We start from the raw sequence: 20,662 nt of genomic DNA, 5'->3' as shown, positions 1-20,662 counted from the left end.
TAACACATTTATTTGTAATTAAAATGTAAAAATCTTTATTTTCCGTTGCCTTCCAGCATCAGTAAGAGAGCCTTGTTTACGTGATGTCACCAGGTCCATTTTCACAGGAAATAAGTCTCTCTCTTCTCTCTCACCATACACGTGGGGGATTTGGAAGGCAACGCTGAGTACTGTGAAATTCCTCTCTTAGAGGTGACCAAGAGGGAAAGGAATGAACTGTTCACACTTTCTGGGAAAAGTTTGTCTATTTGAGTTTGTGAGCTTCCTAAAGAATGGGGGAATGAGAGGTACAGACCCGTTCCTCCGGGTACCACGCTGTTCCGTTCCCAGGCCTGGCACTTGCCGAGGGTCGGGGCTCTCATAACATCATGCGGGGAGGGGACGGGTAAGAGAAGGGCCAGCATCTCTTCCCCCTTCGCTCTGTCAACGTCTCAGTGCAACCTCCCGTTGCCTCAGAGCCAAAAAGCAGTGTAGTTGCTAGGAACAAGAGAGATCATGAAATCTGATAATCTGTGAAGTCAGCTGTCACAAGTCAGGTTCTATTTGCTAAGCAACTGTCATGAAAACATTACACATTTTCATCAAGATTAAAAACGAAAACCACGATAGCTTTGAGCACCATCATACGGGAAAGTACCTATCACAACCCTGTCAGGTGGCACACCGCACAAACCGCTAACCACACCACTGACAAAACACTTCAGCCCCTTGGCAATCATAACAGAGACCCACCGGAGCTCTGGAGAGAGGGATTCCTGCTGCGGTAGAAGAGGGGAGAATGCCGGCCAGCGTGTCTCAAATTTCCCAACGCGGCAGAATCACCTGGAGGGCTTGATGACCACGGGTTGCTGACCCCACCCCAGAGTCTCTGATTCAGTGGGTCTGGAGCGGGGAGAATTTGCATTTCTTATAAGTTCCCAGGTGATGTGTAGTTGTTGAGAACCACTGGCCCAAGTGGGGCTTTGGAATCTGCCCTGTTAATAAGCTCCAGCTGTGACTGAGGCAGAGACCCTCACACAACGTTTTGGTAAGTGCTGGTTGCAGAGTAAACAGGCCAGAGGCCAGGGACTTGGGGTCTCCCAAGGTGGTGGGTGTTTAGACCCAGAGGGGTTCATCTAACAGTTCCTAAGAGGGTCCTCCAGCCTAGACCTGTGTGTTCACTTGCTACACGCCAGTCCCGGGGTCCCCAGGGTGTACGTTAAGCTACATACAAGCAGGCCTTCTAGAGAGCGGGAAGTCCCAGAGGGCAGGGTGAGAGCTGGAGCAGGCGTAGAGGGGTCTGACTTTTGATATCCCAGGACTCCTATGGGGAGCTGAGCCGGAGGCCTTCTGGTACAAACCCCGTGAGGCTGGAAAGAGACCCATCTTCTCTGCGATGGTGCCGCCTGGTGGACGAGAGGGACACTGGCCCGGCTTCCCTGGCGTTCTCGGAGCAGGCCAGGGGAACCTCAAATGCAGACAACACATACCCACTTAGTAGCAGTGCTGCTACTACTACAAAAACAATGCTGGTAATGCCAAGAACAGCAGCTATGAAGTATCGAGAACATTCTCTGTATATGCCAGACACAGCATTCTAAGCTCTTAGAATGCATTGACTCATTTAATCCTCACGACAATAGAGGTAAACACTCATATGAGCCTGTTTTTCAGATGACGGAACCCGGTCCCAGAGAGCTGGAATAACTTGCCGAGGCCACGTCGTTAGTGAGGCAGTGTCCTCTGATCCCGGTTTGGAGTTCACATGGAGGACGCACTTGAGGTCCTGGCTTTGCCACTCAGGCCTGTGAGAACTGGAGAGAGTTGTTTAACATCGCTGAAGCTCAGGTTCCTCTCCTGAGGGGAGTTGCGTGTCCTCCTCCTGGGCATGCAGTGAGGGGTGGTGTGGTGAAAGCGCTCAGCTCTGTGAGGCCTGGGGGCACCATTCACACAAATGCCATGGCAGTGGTGCCTCACACTGGGTAGCCCTGGCCCCGCCCAGCACAGAGCAAGCCTTCAACAAGTGGCCTTTCAGCTCTTTGCCTGACAGAAAGTGGCATCTCTGTCAATAAATCCCATCTCCTTCCCCAAACTTTGATGCTATTTACACCTACCCCACCTCTCCCCTGCGCCCCAGCGAAAATGTGTGTCACTTCTGAAGAACTTCCTTGCAGAGGTGAATGACAAGGGAGAGGGATTAACCCTGTTTCAGCTTCAGACAGAGGAAATCTGGCCCTTATTGGACCCAGGAACCAGCAGTGGCCAGAGAGCCTAGCTGGGTGACACCCCCTCCCTCGCCCAGGGGTAGAGCATCCCTCACCCCCTCACTGCCACCCAGTGCAGGACAAAGGGCCTGTCCTTCCCCTGGCTCCTGCCCAGACTTGATGTCTAGGTTGGGGGCCACTGGTGACCTTGGCCGAGCCAAGGAGGGGTGTGGTCAGAGAAAACATGGATCTCATTGGCCCTAGTGAAGGGAGGGTTTGTGGAACGACTGAGGCTAGGAGGCCCTGAAACTGGGCTGGGAAAGGAGATGGCAGTCAGGCTGAGCGTGTCTTGGCTCTGTCCCCTATCCTTAGGAAACCTGTTGTGGCAGAGGTCTTGAACTTAGCACGGGGGAAAGTTCTGAGTGAGAGCGGGCACAGGGAGCTTCGGAGCAGCCTCACGCCCTCCCAGCTCACTGCCCTGTAAAGGAAATTCCCTCTGGAGCTCTGGGGTCAACAAAAAGATTACCTTCCAGACACAGGCTTTTTGTTGGGACAACTGGCTTAACACAAAGCTGAAACCTATTTTACATGTAATCCCAGAATACATTTCCAATGAAATAAAGTTTAAGTTAATGATAGCTAACGATGACAGAGCACGTACTATGTGCCAGTTATCGATTCTAGAGCTTTGCATGAATTTGCTCATTTGATCTTCACTACAATGGTATGAGGTATGGGTGATTCCATTTTATTATTTAATGGATAGGAAGTCATCTGGAAAAAAGGTGTAAATATAAAGGTATTAGAAGAAAATAATATTTGGATGAGAAAGGACCCTGTTAGTCTCACACCAAAGGCAAAAAACCATAAAGGAGAAAATGATAGTTTTAAGCATTTAAAATTAAAAATATCTATAGTGCATAAACAAATCATAAATAAGATTAAAAGATTAATTCGATGCTAGGAAAATTTCTGCAATAAATATGACATAGAAGTGGCCAATAATACATAAAAACTAATAAATAAGAAAAATGAAATTTCCAATAGAAAATCGAAGAGATGGCATAAATAGGCAATTTATAAGGAATAAAACCTGACAAGCTTTAAAACGTCCAGTCTTACTGGTGGTCAAAGAAATGAAAATAAAAGAGAGACCAGATGCCATTTTCTTCATGTTTCCATTAAGCAAAGATTTCAAAAAAGATGATAACATCCAGGGATGGTGAAAATAAAGGAAATGTACATTTCTTATGCTGGTTCACACATCTTCTCTTTAATAGCTGGGTAATACTCCATTATGTGGGTATAGCATTATTTTTTTAATCATTCCCAATTATTGTTCACTTAGATCATTTCCAATTTTTTTGTTGTATGAACGCAAAGATCATCTTTGTTCATCATTGCAACCTTGATGATTTCTTTAGGAAAGGATTCCAGGAGTGGAATTTTTAGGGTGGGGTGTTTTAAACCTCTTGACGCTGGATGCCAAATTGCTTCCCATGAAGGTAGACTATGTTTTGCTTGACAAGGGGAGCTGGGTAAGAGCGGAACTCAGAGTAGCCCTGGACCAGGAGAGGAGAAGACAACAGGCAGTGATTGGAGTCTGGAAGCTGCCCTTCAGGTGGTGAAGAGCCTCGGGGCGGGGGACGGAGGCAGACTGGGGAGAGGTGGGAGGGCAGGAGCTGAGGCCAGAGGATGGGGGTGTAGGACAGAGCCTTCTAGGCTGGCCCTCCAAGGGAGGACGGCTGATTCCCAGCCCTGGACCTGCCCCATGAGTGAGGCAGTGGGGCCCCATGGGACAGGTTGGCCTGGATTCGGGCACCTCACTTACTGGGGCTGTCACCCAGCCCCTCCGAGTCTTAAGTGAGGTGACTCAGGCAAAGCACAATGACTGCTAGGTGGTCGATAAATGGTGGCTGTAGTTACTAGTAGGCATTCCAAAGGCATTTACTGATTTGACTCTGGGATCTTGGCTAACATTTAAATAAGAGATTCTACGTGCCAGCCATTATTCTGAAAAGTGTATATATCTAATTCAAACCTAAAATTTGACAAATGAGGAAGTCGAGGCATAGAGCAGTCAGGCACCTTGCCCAAGTCACCGGCCTGTGGCACAGCCGGGCTAGACCTGGGCAGCCGTGCTCTGGGCACCACCTCACGCAGCTCTGCGCACCAATAATGCCAACCGCAGAGAAGGAACAAAAGTCTGAACTCTTGGGGGGCTTGTGGGGGCAGGGGAGGAGTTGTTCTGGTGCCCTGCATCAAGGGCTCCTCCAGGCTGCCTTCAAGTAGGGCTGAGGAGGGGTCCCAGGGGGCCCCTGGCTGCAGGCTGCTCCCACGGGCTGGAGGCCAGAGGTCCCAGACTACACTTGAGGCCGCTGGGGTTTCACCCACTCTGCTAAATGCTGGCTGGCTGGCTGGCCTTGCTCAGAAAGACTAGGCTGGAAAAAGGCAGCAGATGGGCTAGGCAGTGCCCCTGGGAGGAGGCCCACTGCAGAAGCTCTGGAAAATGACAGTGCCCTAGGTTCAAAATGCCTCTGCTGAGTCACTCGGGGGAAGCTGATCTGCATTCAGCTCACTTGGAAGAAGGCGGGGATGTGGGAGATGCAGTGAAAGATTTGCCTCAAACAGGTTAAAATTTAAAAAGGGTGGGGTGGCTGGTGGGACCCGCTCAGCCTCAGCGAGGCTGGGGTGGTTGTAGACGGAGCACAGTCTTGGGAGCCAGACAGATCTGCGTGCAAGGCCAGGCCCTGTCAGCCCTGGTTGTCCCTGGACCTTGGTTTCCCTTTCTGTGAACAAGTGCCCTACCACCTACCTCACGGGGTGAGATAACATGCACAAGTAACTCAGCGCCTGGCTTCCCGTAAGCTCCACGAAATGTTCGCTGGTAACTAGCGGGTGAGGTCTAAGTACCCTGTGCAGACCAAGTACCATGGATTAGCTGATTCTCAGGGCTCTCAGCATCACTTCCCCGGGGACCTGGAAGAAGCTCACACGCTCGGGCCCTATCCCAGACCTGCTGAATCAGAAAATCCTGTGTCTTACCCAGCCTCCCGGGTGACTCTGATGGATGCTAACGTTTGAGAACGGCCACCTAATTGATAATTATTAGTATTGCTGTTATAGAACAAGGTGAAAATTTTCATTCTTACTAATAGGGGGAACAAACTGTCGCGGTTTGCCCTGGTCTGTCCTGGGTTTAGTACTGCAAGTCTCACATCCCAGGAAACTTCTCTGTCACAGGCAAACGGGAACCTTGGTCCCCCAGTTGGAACCAGATTGTACCCTAGGAAGGGGTTATGGGATTGTGACGAAAGAAAGCGAACCAGGTAGGGGGGAGATAACCTGAGGGGTGGGTGTTCAGCTGACTGGGGAGGCCGCTGCTGGGGGAAGCGTGGGTAGGAGGGGGTCTGGCGAGGTATGGGTTGAAGGCCTACTGAGAGTGGGCTTCCTTTGTGGAAACTGAGGCAGAGGCTGAACTTCAGAGTGGGGAGTCTGTGGGACGGAGTCAGAGGCAGAAGCCTCTGTGGGACCCTGACCCTCAGGAACTGAGTCTGCAGCTGCCCTGGGGCTGCCATAGGCCAGGGACTGGGGGCGAAGGAGGGAAGTAGGAACCTATCTGACTTAGGTTTGAAGACATGGATATCTGCTGATATCTGTAATAACTATTAATCCATTTAATAAACATTCAGCATTAACATTGGAGCACCAGGCCCTCCCCTGGACCTGGGGACATACACATCATTGTAGATTGGACCAGACCAGTCAAGTTAAGCGAGGCTCCCAGAGGCTTGTAGTCAAGTGTTCATTTACAAAGGGCTGGGCTCTCCATGCAGTTGTTTCTTTTATTAACCAGGTTTCACTGAGAAACCATAGGATTCAAGGGACCACCATACAGTGTAACCCAGCTGGTTGTCTCAGCCCTGGCCATACAGCCGAATGCCCTGCAGAGCTCTGACCCAAGCCAACTGCACCAGATCCTCTGGGGGTGTGGCCTGGACAGCGAGATTCCTTCCAAAACTCCCGAAGTGATGCTAACACTGATACACAGCCCTTTGCAAACCACTGGTTACAAATTTGAGATGATGGCATCGGACACCAAGTGCCTTTGCTGCGCGCCTCACATCCCTCCTCTGCAGCTGGCTCCCAGCCCCCACTCCCGCCTGGGGTGGGTGGCTAAGTGCTCCCAGGCCATCACTGCATCGTGAATTTCCTCTCGCCTTTGCCAATTCTGGCCCAGGGTGCTGGGGCCTGAGCGGCAGCTGGTGGTAACCCCGGTGGCAGGAGGCGGGAGAATCGTGTGTGGGTCACACACTTAGTCATGTGGGGGACGGGGAGAAGGGCTGAGGCCGCCCCCTCCCTCAGGATGTTGTGGGAGCAATGCAGGGGCGTGTGAAGGATGCTGTCAGAGCTGCTTAGAAGATGCACCTTTGCTCATTTCATTTCCTCTCCCCACTCTCAGTGGCCTTGAAACTACCAGAAGGGCCCGCAGACAGAAAAAGAGGTTCAAGGGGCCAGTTCATTTTCTCACTGGGTAACATGGTGGTACAGTGGGAATCTGATAAAAACGATTGTCTCCCCAGAAGAATGCATGCGTACATACAATTTTGCATATGATTTTGAGGAGGGGTCGAGAGGAGGTTAGCTACCCCACCTGTCACCTCACGGAGCCAAGGTTAATAACCTCTGTACTAGTGTCCCTGGGCTCCAGACCTTAAGGGACCCTTGTTAATCAGACACAGGAAGGAGAGGGGAAGGATCTGGGCAACTTCGCCCAGACAGCCGGCTGCTGTCTTGCAGACGAGAACAAAACAAGCTGCCGTTTACCTCCACGTGGTAGGAATTTTCATTTTTACCTACAGGTATTAATTCAGTGGTTCTCAAACTTTAGGGAGCACCAGAACCACGGGTGAGCTTGTTAAAGCACACAGGGCTGAGCCTCACTTCAGAATTTCTGACTCAGTAGGTCTGAGATGGGCCCGGATCATTTGCATTTATAACAAGTTCCCAGGTGATGCTGAAGCTGCCGGTCTGGGGACCCAAATTTGAGAACCACCTGCCCGATTATTTTATCACCCCAGGTGCGGGTCCCATGACTGAGTAGGAAGCTGGTTTGAGTCAGAGTTTGGTTTCCCACGTCATCGCCAGGACGTAAGTTCTCCTGAAAGCATCCATCAGTTCTTGGCTGGTAGGAACTCAGTTTTCTTTTCTTAGGTTTAAAATTTCACATTAGCATGATAGTGTGCTATTTGGCACGGTGGTGGAGCTCCGCCAAGTGAAAGTCTTGGGGGATGAGAGTATCCCTAGCTGGCACAGAACACCCACCTTTAGAGAGAGCTCCAAGAACACAGAGCCTTTATGTGTTCTCAGCTCGGATTTGGAGCTCTGTGCATTGAATGTGGTTGTCCACATTTTCAGAAAAATGCTAGAGAGTTTGAGAAGCAAACTGGGATCCAATTTGCCTTTGTGTAAACACTTGAAATCACTTGCTGGCTGTGGGGATACTTCTGAGTTCGCTGCCTGGCCAGGCAGAACCTTGCGGCTGTTCCAGGCAGAGGAGCAAACTCTAATTGCTGAGTTGAAAGCAGATGAGGCTGCCCCTGGGTGAACGGGGTTGAACTGGGTCTCGAGGCACAGTGAATCTGATCTCGGGCGGCCTCGGCCTGCAGTGGCTTGAAGCGGGATTTCAGTTCCCCGGCCAGAGATTCAAGTCAGGTAACAGCAGTGAGAACGCTGAATCCTAGCCACTAGACCACCAGAGACAGAAATGAATTTCCACAAAGAGATGGAAAGTAGTGAAACAAATGAAGGGTTTATTAGGAGTAAAAAGAGCACTCACTTGTATGGGGCATTTCTTCCGGGTTTCCTCTGGCCAATCATCTTGCTTTGCCTGGCTCTGAGTCCGTATCTGGTATATCTGGTGTAACTCAGCGTCCTCCCCTGTGTGCGTGTGCATCTCTTAGCCAAGATGGAGTCTAGTGAAGAGGCCTATGGGTAGGTTGACATCACCTACTACGGGATGATGCCCCTCCCCTTTTGGTCCCCAAAGAGCCTTTCTGCGCATGTGTAGTCAGGAAGTTCTCCTTGACCTCAGAATGAGGGACACGTGGTCTCTTTGTCTCTTATCTGGGCAGAGCTCAGCTCCTCTCCCCTCCTGCTATTGTCTTCATCGTGGAGTGTCTGTCCACAGGGGACCAACTCCAGCGGCTCAGCCTGGGGCCCATCCATCTCCTGCCTCAGGTCCAGGCTAGATTTCATTCCAATGCTGGGGTTGATGTCGTAGGGCAGTGATACCCAGATTTTACTGCACATGTGAATTACCTGGGCATCTTGTTAAAATGCAGGTTTTGATTGAGTAGGTCAGGACGGGACTAAAGGAGACAGGACTAAAGGAGATCTATCAGAAGACCCTTTGCTCTGCTCACCACCACCCAGCACCCAGCCCAATGCCTGGCACGTGGTGGTGCCCAGGAAGTCTGCATGGGAGGGATGAATGGGCAGGCAGCCACACCACCCCTCCCTGCTCTAGTCTGCAGTCCGGCCTTCTCTGGCCCCAGCGCGGAGGGTGTGAGAAGCAACCCTAGCCTCCAAGTTTACATGCTTCAGCTGTCATCACCCAAAGAAGTACCAAAAGAGGGCTTTGGCCCTCTATTCCCTGGGAAAAAGACCCAAAGAGGCTCAGCTTGGCCAACTACCCATCAGTTTCAATCAAAAGAGAAATGTAATCACATTATAGGAAAGACTGTGATCTTGCAGATGGGGCCAGGGGGCAGTTTTCATGAAAAGCAACATCAGACAATCCAATCGGTGTCCTTTACAAAGAGCATCATTTCTGGGATCTGTACTACGAACGCCCACACTTGGCTTTAGCCCTCGTCTGCTTAGGAAGCGCACACCGTTGTCCCATTCGCAGGCGGGGCAGCTGAAGATTAAAGCAGGTAACTTGCTCAAAGGCACATAAAAGTCAGAGGCAGAGCCCATATCCAGGGCTGCTGGACATCAGGAGACCGGCAGGACGGGGACAACCCTCAGAGTCACCAGCTGTCTTCTCCGCAAGAGGGCAGTGTTCTGGGTCAGACGCTGACAACGTTTAATGTTCTCAGCAAAACGTCAGGAATATTTGAGTAAGAGGAAATCAGACAAGTGTTGCTCTTCTTTTCTTTATTAACGAGTTGGAATACACAAAGACTTAATAAAAGTTACATAAAAGGCTCAGGCATCATTGAGATCTTCAGGCATCACTCTCATTTCACGACAATGGCCACCTGTGTAGACAACTGCTAACACTGTGTAACAGAAGCTGGGCGCTCACGGGCGCTCAGTAATTCAAGTATCTTTCATTCTAAGTAAACCCGACATGGACTTTCTAATCCAATGGGCTGCGAATGGAGGGAAACTGTCTCTGGCTCCGGATTTTCTGTAACACGTCCGAGGGGCCTTTGGGTTAGAGCTGCCACGTGTTAGTGGGTCACTCTTCCTGGGAACACGAGGCAGGCCGCACCAGGCTGACAGGCATTCTCCACAAGAAGATGGGGGGCAAAGTCCTAACAGAAGCCATCCAAATGTCCCCTGTGAGGGAAAGTCAGTGGCCATCGCCCCAGGCTGGGGGTGGAGAGGATGGCTAGCATTACTTGCTGGGGAGAAAAGAGCCCTCTGAGTGGGGGAGGGGCGGAAGAATGTTAGAAGGAAATCTGAGAGCACACAGGGGCAAAGGCATGGGGTGAGAGGATTTCAGGAAGGGTGTGCTCCAGCGGGCACGAAGGGAGCACTAATTCAGATGGAAAACCAGTGGGAACACCAGAATGCCACCAAAGACACAAGTCCCATTGGGCTCCACGGTCAGGAAGTAGCATGGCCAACTGGTTTTCCAGACTGACCCCGCCAGGTGACCGTGTACTGGGGATGCCCTTGGGTATGCTCCACTCAGGCCTGTGCAGAAGCCCCCACTGCCACAAGCGTCCACAGTTCTCTAACACGCAAAGAACCGCCTTTTAAAAGTGTTATTTACCCATCTCACCTATGGGGAAAATGAGGTCACGGGAGACGAAGGCCGACCATTAGCTCAACAGGGAGGCTGCAGGAGGCCATCCCTCACCCAGTTTCTCCCTCCGGCACTGTGGGCTGAGTGCAGGAGAGATGGAAGATGGGGCCGGGGGTGGGGCTGATGTGCTGCCCTGTTGGGCGGAGGGCCTAGAAGCAGCTGGAATCTCTTCGTCTGGTTACATTCACAGCTAAGGGCTTCGTTCTCAGTCAACTGATCTGTTTCCAACAAGACTCCCCCATCCGGTGCCGTCAGGGAGCTGCAGGCTCCACAGTGGGCAGGGGTGCTGGTGGTGGTCCGTGCCCGGGACCTTTCTGAAGCGGACGCTGCCCCGTGTGCTGGGCTTCTTGTCCTGCTCTTCCAACTCGCTCTATCACCGCATCTCCATCCTTCCTTCTTCCCGCTGTCTTGCCTCTTCCTCATCTCCAGTTTGCAGCTGCCACCCAACTGCACCCAGGCTGCTAGGGTGTGGCTCAGAGGAGCGTATTGGTTGGAAAGAGCCTTGTCCTGTTAGTGTTTCGAAGGCCCATTAACATTACAGGATCTTGGGAAGCTCTGAAGTGCCTGATCTGGAATATTCTTTGTTATCCTTCCTTTTAGGGTCAGAAAAAAAGGGCCGTTTAGACAAAGAAGTTTGATTTTCCAACAAACAGAAGTCCCAACTGTTTTTTCCGGCATCAGAATCATTCTTTGGCTGCGCCCCCCTTCCACCACGTTGCTGGTGATCTTGCTGAATTAGGAACTCAGCGCATTTTCAAAACTAGGGAAGAATCCAGGGGTCTCAATGTCTGGCTGAGTGCTTTCTTTACCCGGGTTTCTCTCTCCAAATGGTGACCAGGCCACTGACTAGGGATATTCTCGTTTGCTTGGTGGCCTGATTTGTAACAGATGGAAACTAAGGTCACTAGCCAGCCACCTCATCTTTTGACTCTCTCTCGAGGGTGCGCTGTCCATCCATCCCGCCCCAGTCTGGCTCACACCAGCAGCACCTGAGAGGCAGGTGGGCGTGGTCAGGAAGCTAGGGGGCTGGCCCCTTGTAGAAACAGGTGTATGGGAGCCATGTCGGCACCCCAGCCTTACTTTCTCCTCCACTTATATAGCACAGTTAAGATCCAAGAGGTTAATAAAAGTTCCTGCCAGAAAGGCAACCTGTAATACTAAGCTTGCAAATGTTTCAAGGGGTTTTGCTCATTTACTGGGCTTAAGAAGTGAGTCAGTTGACTCAAAGGGAAAATGGCTTCAGGTCTTGGTGCTGTTTCAGTAAGAACAGTACTGGATCATTTTTGGTTAAGATTTAGCACGAACCAGAGTTTTCCAGATGGTGTCCATGTTAGCTGACTTCGACGCAGAGACCGTACACGCCTGTTCAGTGTGTTTGTATCAGAGGCACCAGACAGCACAGGTGATGGGAGAAAGCCCTCTCCCACGGCTGCGAAGAACACAGAACTTAACCCACACCACCTGAAAAATACACGAACACTTTTGCGACTCCAATAAACTTACTTAAAATTTATATATTTCCAGGGTAATGAGAAGCCCTTTTAAAACGGACGTGCCCGTCTCTCCCCTCAGCAAAACAAAATTTTGTTCCCTAATATCTGCATCCTCAAGCACAGTAAAACCTTCTGGGTACACACATCTCTCTTCTCTCCAGTTTATAGTAGGCCATGAGTGGGGTCTGTTTCTCCCGAGGCCTCCAGCCACGGTCCCCGTGAACTTCTGGTCTCTCGGTCACTCTGCTTTCACGTTGAGTTGAGTTTTGGCACGGCTGGGAAATTTCGGTTAAAAAACAACCATATTCCAGACATGTTATAGAAGAGGTCTGCTGAAGACTTGAAACTTCACCAGGCAGTGGGCACAGACCCCTTTAATAAAATAATAATCCCTAAAATAATTTAAAAATCTACAAAAGACACCCAAGCTCAGACACTGTGGACCGGGGTTGGCAGGGGGGGAAGCGTGATCATGGCTTGTTTTTGTACGTGGAGAAACACTTCCACATCAAACCCACACTATGTAGTTCAAAGAAACAACACAGCCACCAAGAGCAGGGAGGGACCGGGTTGCATCAACACAGGGACTTGGATGCTGCTTTGTTTACTGTTGCCTCTTCTTTGCTGCTGAGACACAGGGTAGCCCGTGCCCTTCCAGCAAAGCCAGACTCTATCTCCTCCCTGCCCACCCTCCCTCTCTCCCTTCCTGTGTCAAGTCCTTGGGCCAAGGGTCATGGTTAGAATGGTCTTCAGTGCGGTTAGGCAGTGGAGGGGTCCCAAGGGCTGGCCAGTTCCCGGTCACTGTGCCCAGGGCCTCGGGCCGTCACAATATCGCGCACTGCAGTTTGTGGGTGCCAGTGGCCCGGTCTCCCCGCCATTTGGTTTTCTTCTTCTTCTTCTGGCTTTTTTCCGGAATCTGTTGCCTTTTGAGACAAGGAAGGGCAGAATAACAACGTTAGAAAGGGCTTTGCTGCTCCCTGCCTTCTCCTCCCTTGCCCCTGGGTCTGCGGCTGGGAGGCCAGTTCTGGCTCGGGAAGGGGAGGGGGCTAGGGGAGGGGGAGAGGAAGGGGGAGAAGGGGCCTCTGTCCTGGATGCTGGAGGAGGAGAGCCTGTCCTGTACGGTGTCTCTAAGGCGAGGAAGTGGGAAGGGAGAGAGGGCAGAGCAAAACCTGTCGTGCTACTGGTGAGACTTCCTGATACCATGCTGTGGCTATGTTTGTTTCAATCACAAGCGATGTTATATGTTATACAAGGTTGGCTTCTATGTCTGTGTTTCATATTTTAAATAAAATGACAGGCCAACTGAGCACAAAAGCTTTTTATGTGTTTCCTGTTCATTTTTCCTACATCTAAAACCTGCCCTTGGAACTCGAGGTCCATAACCAAGACATCACCCCCTCCTGGTGTGGTAGCATCTCCTAACTCCAGGCAAAGGCCCATGAGAAAATCGCTTCCCGAGTGCAGGACTGCCAGCTAAAGCATAAGGTGAAGGCTGCAAACCACAGTCCACGCTGGGGAATGATGAGAAAAGGGGGTTGTTAGGTGTGTGTGTATGGGTGTGAGTGTGTGCACGCACTGGGGGGGCTGAGAGGCGGCAGGTTGGGAAGTGCACGGGGATTCCATGACTAAGCAACAGCCCTACAGGTCGGCATGAGGCAACACACCAAATGCATGCTGTCTGAGAACCACTGGTTAGGCCGCTCTGTACGTTGAAGATTTTGGCAACAGCAAAGGTGGGGGGACAGTGAGACCAGCCAGGACACTGTCTCCGTCGTCTAGGCATGAGATGATTAAGGTTTGGACCTGACTATGCAAAGGAATCCACAAGAGACTACAGCCTGGGATTTCTGACACTCCCTGGAGACCGACAGTGGGTAGGGGCTGGAAAGGAGACACATGTACGAAGCCTCTGTGATTGGAGCCTGGGGATCAGAATGCTGGTTGTTCAGGTGAAATGTCAAGGGGTGCTCTGACATCAGGGAAGAGGAGAATGGCCTACTTTTTACCGTGTTGGCAGCTTTGGTGTTGGGAGAACAGCGGGGGCAGGATGGAGGCGCTGCCCTCGGGGACCCTGAGCTGCAGGATGGAGGGGAGGCCAGGGAGGCACCTCGCGTAGGAAAGCACTTTGTTTAGCTTGTGGCTTCACGCATAGGGAGTTGGGGAGAGCAAACGTAGGTGGGAAGGACAGAGATGGACAGAAGTGTAAGAAATCCAAAACTAGGGACTTCCCCGGCAGTCCAGTGGTTAAGAATCCGCCTTCCAATGCAGGGGACGCAGGTTCGATCCCTGGTCGGGGAACTAAGATCCCACATGCCGCGGGGCAACTAGGCCCGCGTGCCGCAACTGCTGAGCCCACGTGCTCTGGAGCCTGGGTGCCACAACTAAAGAGAAGCCCATGCGCTGCAACGAAGAGCCCGCATGCTGCAACAGAGATCCTGCGTGCCACAACTAAGACCCAATGCGGCCAAAAAATTAATAAATAAAATAAATTAAAAAAAAAGAGAAAAAAAAGAAATCCAAAACCAGACCCAGAACCGCCCAGCCTGGGCCTCAGACACGGCGCCACGCTCCTCCAGCCTTCCCGGTGTCCGTCTGGCCACAGAGGCCCTGCTTCCAGGCAGGCGAGCCTCACTCACCTAATTACTCTAACCAGGTCATGGAAGGCTCTGTCGACGTTGAGAGGTGGGTCCTTGGCACTGGTTTCTATGTACGGAATCTGGAAGGCAAAGCAGCGTTACGGAGTTTCTGTAACAGCGTTACAAAGTCCTGTTCCCTAAGAAGGCAAATTCTCAGAGGTCCCAAGGAACCCTGCGAAGCCCCCATGGAACCCCGGCTCCTACAACTTCAAGCCCTCAGTGGTTTCTCGCTCTATAAAGTCAGAAAGTTTTACTGACAGCTTTTCTGATTCTCTCGTGTTCTCTGGTCACAGAGATATTTAAGAGCCCCCTAACAACAGAATAAAAATGATCTTTTTAGACACTTGAAGACTAAAGACTGTTTCATTTATCAAACTGATGTATGTTCTGATTCTATTCAGTTTTCTCTCTGAGGTCTATTTCTCTACCTTAGAGGATTCTGCCCCTCTTCTCAGGTCCTCCAGAGGGGACGCCGTTGGGAAAGGCTGAGGCGAGGCTGGCCCTGGGCAGGACTCTGCACCCTGGCGACCCCCGGTGGTCTATGCACCCCACCCCGACCTCAACCGTCTGCCTGGCCCAGCTCTTGCTTGGTCTGCATCCATGAGCTCGGAGCTCAGCCATGTTTGCAGAAGGCTTATGTCTGCATGTTTAAGGCTGAGGATCGTTACCCGGCTGGAAGGCAGCAGTAACTGCGAGATGTGGCTGAGGGGACCCTATAGGGCCATGTCTACCCCAAGCCTCGGACTGGCACAGGGAGGAAAACAAAGGCTCCATGAGGTCAGGACATGGTCTTCTCCTTTAACAGGGACCCCACAAAGTCAGGAGGCTCATGCCCACTCCCCCAACAAGAGGCGAGCGTGTGGGCTCCGGACAACACGCACAGGACCCCTAGATGAGATGCAGGTGAGCCAATCACGATTGGACTGAAGAACTTTGGTATTTTTCACAACCTTCTCCTGATTACAAAATTAAGGCATTTCATTATAACACACTTGAAAAGGAAAAGCACAGCGAAGAAAATAAAAACAATCAACACTTTAAATGCATGGGGGTCCGGGGTAACAGGGTGAGTCGTTATCTTAGAGGAGCATGTCGTAACTGATTGCCCAGAACACATCATAAAGTATCTTCCCATCATCGCGGGAGATCAGATGTTCACCCACTGCTGTGGCTTCAAGCAGGGGCTTGCTCTAGCCGACCCAGACACAAAGGGCAGAGTACAAAGGACATGGCTCAGACCTTGGAAATTTTCATTTGACAAATATTTGAGCCTCTGATAACCCCGAGAGGAAACTGCCTTCCACTGTAGGCTGTTGGGCTGTAGGCTGCTCACTGAGGTGACCGTGGGCTGTTTGGCCTCCCAGGTCTCAACGTCCCTGACCTCACTAATCCTCACGTTAACCCTCTGAGGTAAGCGGTTATCTCCGTTTCACAGCTGGGGAGACTGAGCTCAGAGTGGTGACGTACTTGCCCAAGGCCACACGGTGGCCAGCAGAGAATCAAGATCTGGACCAAGTGCACACTGCACTTCCCACATGGCCTGGCACGGACAGGTAGAGGTGCTGAGGTCTGCTGCGGAGCCTCTTCTAGGCGTGGCAGGTGCCCCCAATAGCTCCTGGGAGCCAGAGTCCTGTGCAAGCTCGAGAGGGCAGGACAGCGTTCTTCCCTGTGCACACTCACCCAGCGGGGAAGCGGGAGGGCAGCTGGGGCTGGGACCTCCCCGGAGGCTCTTCACATCCTATAATCCTGCCAGCTCGTAAGTCCCAGGCTCCTGGGGCCTCGGACCTCCACTGCCTGCTCACAGGCACACCGCTGTAGTACGCCCAGGTCCCCAGACGCCTCCGCTTTCTTTCTAGGGATCCTGCTTCTGAAGAAACACTGATGTGCATTATCTGGGTTCTTAGAATTCTAGGATGTCGTAGTAACAAGACTTAAACTAAGGGAAACCCTGCAATAAATGGTAGTACTATATGACTCCACCAAAGGGCCAGGAAATGCCACCTTCCTGCATTGGATGGGGGCGACCTGCCTCGGTCAGCTAAAGAAGAACTTGCCTTATGAGCTCTAAAACTAGGACAGTAGCTCACAGGGTCATTTGGTCGAATGATAAATGAGGCAGCAGCGTTCGCTGTAGGAGCAAGGTCAGCTGAGAGACTGGAGACCTGGGTTCTAGTGGGGATGGGTGGGTACTCCTCGCCAGCCGTGAAGCCCCCAGAATTCCCTCAGCCCCCTGTGTCTCATTCCCTTTCACCTGCAGAACGGGGCTGCTGCTACCCCCGTACAGCGCCCTTCCCCCGTCCCCAGCCAGCCACGCACCCACCCAGGGGTCTGTGAAGGCTCTTAGCGTGAGCTCACCGTGCGGAGCCCGAGGCTGTGGGATGCAATGGCTCCTGGCCTCTCTCTGTGCGGGAGGTTGGCCGGTGGAGGGCACGGGCACGCTACTGTCTGAGGCCTGCGTCTAATGCTAAACCCAGAGGTTAGTTCCAAGTGCTCACCTGGAGATTTCTGAGCACACCTGTCTTGGTTGATGACTTCCTCCTCCTCGAGGCATTTTCTTTCCTTGGCTCCCAAGGCCCCACTCTGGTCCTCACACATCACTGACCACTCTGTCCCTTTTGCTGCTTCCTCTCATTTCCCCATACCCACAGCACCGAAGTATCCCCAGCCTCAAGCCTGGGACCCCTGCCCTAACTACACCCATTCCCCTGGGCTTCATGGCTTTTTTCTTTTTGTGTGTATATATCTCTATCTCTATCTCTATGTGTGTGTATACATAAATACATAATTATATATACACACAAAATTGAGGTAGAACTGAAATAACACTAATTTCAGGTGTACAACATAATGATTCGATATTTGTATATGTTGCAAAGTGATCACCACAATGAGTCTAGTTACACCCATCATATATAGTTACAGAACTGCTTTTTCTTGTGATGAGAGCTTTGAAGATTTACTCTGGTTTCATGGCTTTAGATTCTACCCACATGCTGCTGATTTCCAATATTTACCTCCAGATGGTGTATTTGACAGCGGTCTAGGCACCTCCACTTGACTATCCCCTCAGCTCCTCAAACTAAGCATCTAAAACAAAGCTCCTGGTGTTCCCCACATCCTCGGTGCTCTAGTCCCCCTGCCCGGCTAGTGGAACTCCAGTCTTCTGAAAGTTCCTCGTGCCCCAAACCTTGGCATCCTCCTCAAATCCTTTCTCTGTCACCCCACATCCGGTCTGTGGACAAATCCTGTCGGCTTTCAGAAAGACACCAGAATCCACCCGCTCCTTGCCACCTCCACGGGCACCACGCGGGTGCACGTCAGCCGGCACCCGGCTTACGGTGCAGCCCCCAAAGACCTTTCTCCACACGGGCGCCAGAGGGAAGCTGTTCAGTCATGAGTCGGGCCATGTCACTCCTCACTCAAAACCCTCCAGTGGAGCTTCCCTGGTGGTGCAGTGGTTGAGAATCTGCCTGCTAATGCGCGGGACACGGGTTCGAGCCCTGGTCTGGGAGGATCCCACGTGCCGTGGAGCAACTGGGCCCGTGAGCCACAACTACTGAGCCTGTGCGTCTGGAGCCTGTGCTCCGCCACAAGAGAGGCCGTGATAGTGAGAGGCCTACGCACCGCGATGAAGAGTGGCCCCCGCTTGCCACAACTAGAGAAAGCCCTCGCACAGAAACGAAGGCCCAACACAGCAAAAATAAAAAAATAAATTACTAAACTCCTACCCCCAACATCTTCTTTAAAAAACAAACACAAAAACCCTCCAGTGGTTTCCCCTCCACTCTGAGCAAAAGCCCATAAGGTCTTAACCCCCCCGCTCTGACCTCACTTCCTGCTACTCACCCCTCCTACTCCTGCTCTGGCCACTCCGGCCTCCTTTCACCTCCTTGCTGTTCCTCAAACTCCCACCTCAGGGCCTTTGCACTGATTATTCCTCTGCTGGAACATGCTTTCCCCAGATATCCAGAGGACTCACTCCCTCACTTCCTGTCAGTCCTCACTGATATGCACCTTTCCAGTAAGGCTTTCCCTGACCACCTATGTGTAAAAACAGCCCCCCACTCCACGTTCCCTACCCCCTTCCCTGATTTACTTTCCCCCAGAGCACATGTCACCTTCGGACATGCTCTAATTTGCTGCCGTCTCTAGAAGCAAGCACCCTGAGGGAAGGAGTTTTGTTTGCCAGGGCCTAGGACTCTTGAATGAATACGTGAATAAACACAGAAGGCAGAGACAAGCAAAATGAACTTGCAGTGGGCCCCTCCCTCTACTTGCGGAGCTGGGCCCACCGGGCAGAGGGAAGGGGCAACCCTGCAGACTTTCCAGGAGGCTGGGTGAACTTCTACATAACTGACCATTGAGGCTGGGGCATGGCTGTGCTAATGCGGGGGAGGGGTGGGAAGAAGCCCAGTGACCCCACCATCCAGTGGGCAAAGGGGCATCACAGTGAACTGAAAAAAAAAAAAAAAATCAACCCAAAGGTGTCTGCAGACATGCACGGTGTGGCCTGGGCAAGCCTCGGTTTGAACACTTGATGAAGACAGTGGTGCCTACCTCAATGTGTGGCTGCGGGGAGTAGATGCTCCCCCAGCACAATGCCTGGCACAGAGCAGGGCTCAGTGAAGGTGGCTGACCTGACGATTCTGAACATAGTCAGGCACTGGCTCAGAGACAGGGACGAAGCCAAGCCTCCACAGCCCAGCGAGGAACCTGCTGCGTCAGGGCCAGGAGGTGAAGGTACCTGCTCTCGACAGCAGGGCCTCTAATGACTGCCAAGAAGGTGCTTTCTCTCTGGCCTATTGTCTTGTTTCACAAAATATCCCACATCACATGTGCCTCTATGTGGATCTAGCCCACTACCTAGGAGGCCTGTGTTTCATTCCAATAGACTAGGGCTGCAGGAGTGAGGGGGCACTGACATCCCCCGAGCCCTCACCCCGACACACACACACACAGGCGCGCACACACACACACACACCACCTACATTGTGTTTGGTGGCCATTTCTTTTCCTTGCTCCCTGGTGATTTTCCTCAAATGCATCAAATCGACCTTGTTGGCCACGAGGATCATCGGGAATGACTCCCTGGGAAAAAAAGGAACAGCAGCTTGTGAGCTTCCCTTGGTGAAGGCGGGGCACCCACGCCTCAGACCTGACACAGCACACAGCACCTCCCTATGGGGCTGGGTTAACTTCAGAGTCTTTCCCTCCACATCTCCTGGAATGGAAGAGGGACCCGGGGGCTGCTGGCTGCCTTGGTTTGAAGCCTCAGGCCTGTTGCAAGGTGAGTGCAGTTCCACCTGGGAATCCCCTGGCTCTGCACTGACTGGACCAGCGGCCAGGTTCCCAGACCTGCTTCCTCTCATCTCCCAGTCACCCTGACACACCACCCATGCAGGCCAGCATGCTGTGGCCATTGGCAGTGACTTGTGAAGAGCACCAGGGCCAGGGGCTGGCACACAGTTGCCACTCAATAAATGGCAGCCACAAAATCAGGATGGCTCCCAAGAGTGGAAGGCGGGGATCAAGAGGCATGTCTGCCTTAAAGATTCCCGTGGACACATGGGGCCAAACTGCTGTCCCAACGTGAATGAAATGCCAGTCTTTGTCAGCGTTGAGTATTTTCATAAAGAAATTATAATTTGATGGGTGAAAAATGGTACTTTATCCTTCTTCCTTGCACTTCTTTGATTAGCAAGAAGGTTGAATATTTTCCCGTATCTGTGTCATGTATGTTTTCTCTTTGTAGATTCCTATAGTCAGCGGCTTAACCCACATTTGTCTCTTGGAGCTCTATGTGTATATGTGTGTATATGTGTGTGAGTGTATAGCCCTTTACCTTGAAAAGTTATTAACACTTTGCCTTTGAGATAAGTGTTAACTGGATTTTTCGAATTTTGAAATTTTTGAAAATTTTGAATTTTCGAGATTTGCTCAAAGCTTGCTGTTTTCCTATTAGTTTGTCCTTTTACTTTTACATTGCCTCTTTAAGAGCCAATTAACTGAAAAGACCAGTTGGGCTTAAAACAGACTCCAAATTATTTAGCTATGCCATATTATGCTAAGGAAAACATGAGCCTTTAATAGGGGCTTAGAAATCTCACAGTCAAATGTGATGTAACCAGTTACGATGTACGCCGGAGAGAAAATTCACTTTTTCTTTGACTGTAATAAAATTTGGTTACATTGGAGCTGAAAAACAGATGTTATTTATGATTCCTTGACTCATCGGTGGGGACAGTTTAGGAGAGATGGGGGGGCCGACGCCTCGAGGCCTTGGCTGCGTGTAGACTCCTCTGGCTGTGT

At 51.5% G+C, this 20,662-nt stretch overlaps 1 protein-coding gene across 3 annotated transcripts in view; it reads right to left on the bottom strand.

Annotated features, from left to right (window-relative positions):
* Positions 1-10,077: 10,077 nt before the first annotated feature.
* Positions 10,078-20,662, bottom strand: part of MRAS (muscle RAS oncogene homolog) — a 57,924-nt gene continuing 47,339 nt past the window's right edge. For 2 of the 3 annotated variants that reach the window (XM_024750758.1, XM_024750759.1), the window contains exons 4-6: positions 19,342-19,441; positions 14,354-14,433; positions 11,397-12,640 (exon numbers count right to left, since the gene is read on the bottom strand). In XM_024750758.1, coding sequence (XP_024606526.1) covers positions 12,541-12,640; positions 14,354-14,433; positions 19,342-19,441 — 280 coding nt within the window. In that variant the 3' untranslated portion in view covers positions 11,397-12,540. Of the gene's footprint in view, positions 10,818-11,396; positions 12,641-14,353; positions 14,434-19,341; positions 19,442-20,662 lie in introns of those variants that run through there. The other variant, XR_003003885.1, reaches the window with a different exon arrangement.

The sequence above is a fragment of the Neophocaena asiaeorientalis genome, unplaced genomic scaffold (genome assembly GCF_003031525.2).
Source record: "Neophocaena asiaeorientalis asiaeorientalis breed wild unplaced genomic scaffold, Neophocaena_asiaeorientalis_V1.1 scaffold276, whole genome shotgun sequence".
Classification (NCBI taxonomy): Eukaryota; Metazoa; Chordata; class Mammalia; order Artiodactyla; family Phocoenidae; genus Neophocaena; species Neophocaena asiaeorientalis.
Note: the sequence above shows the minus strand (reverse complement) of the source record. Positions and strands in the feature narration are given on the sequence as shown.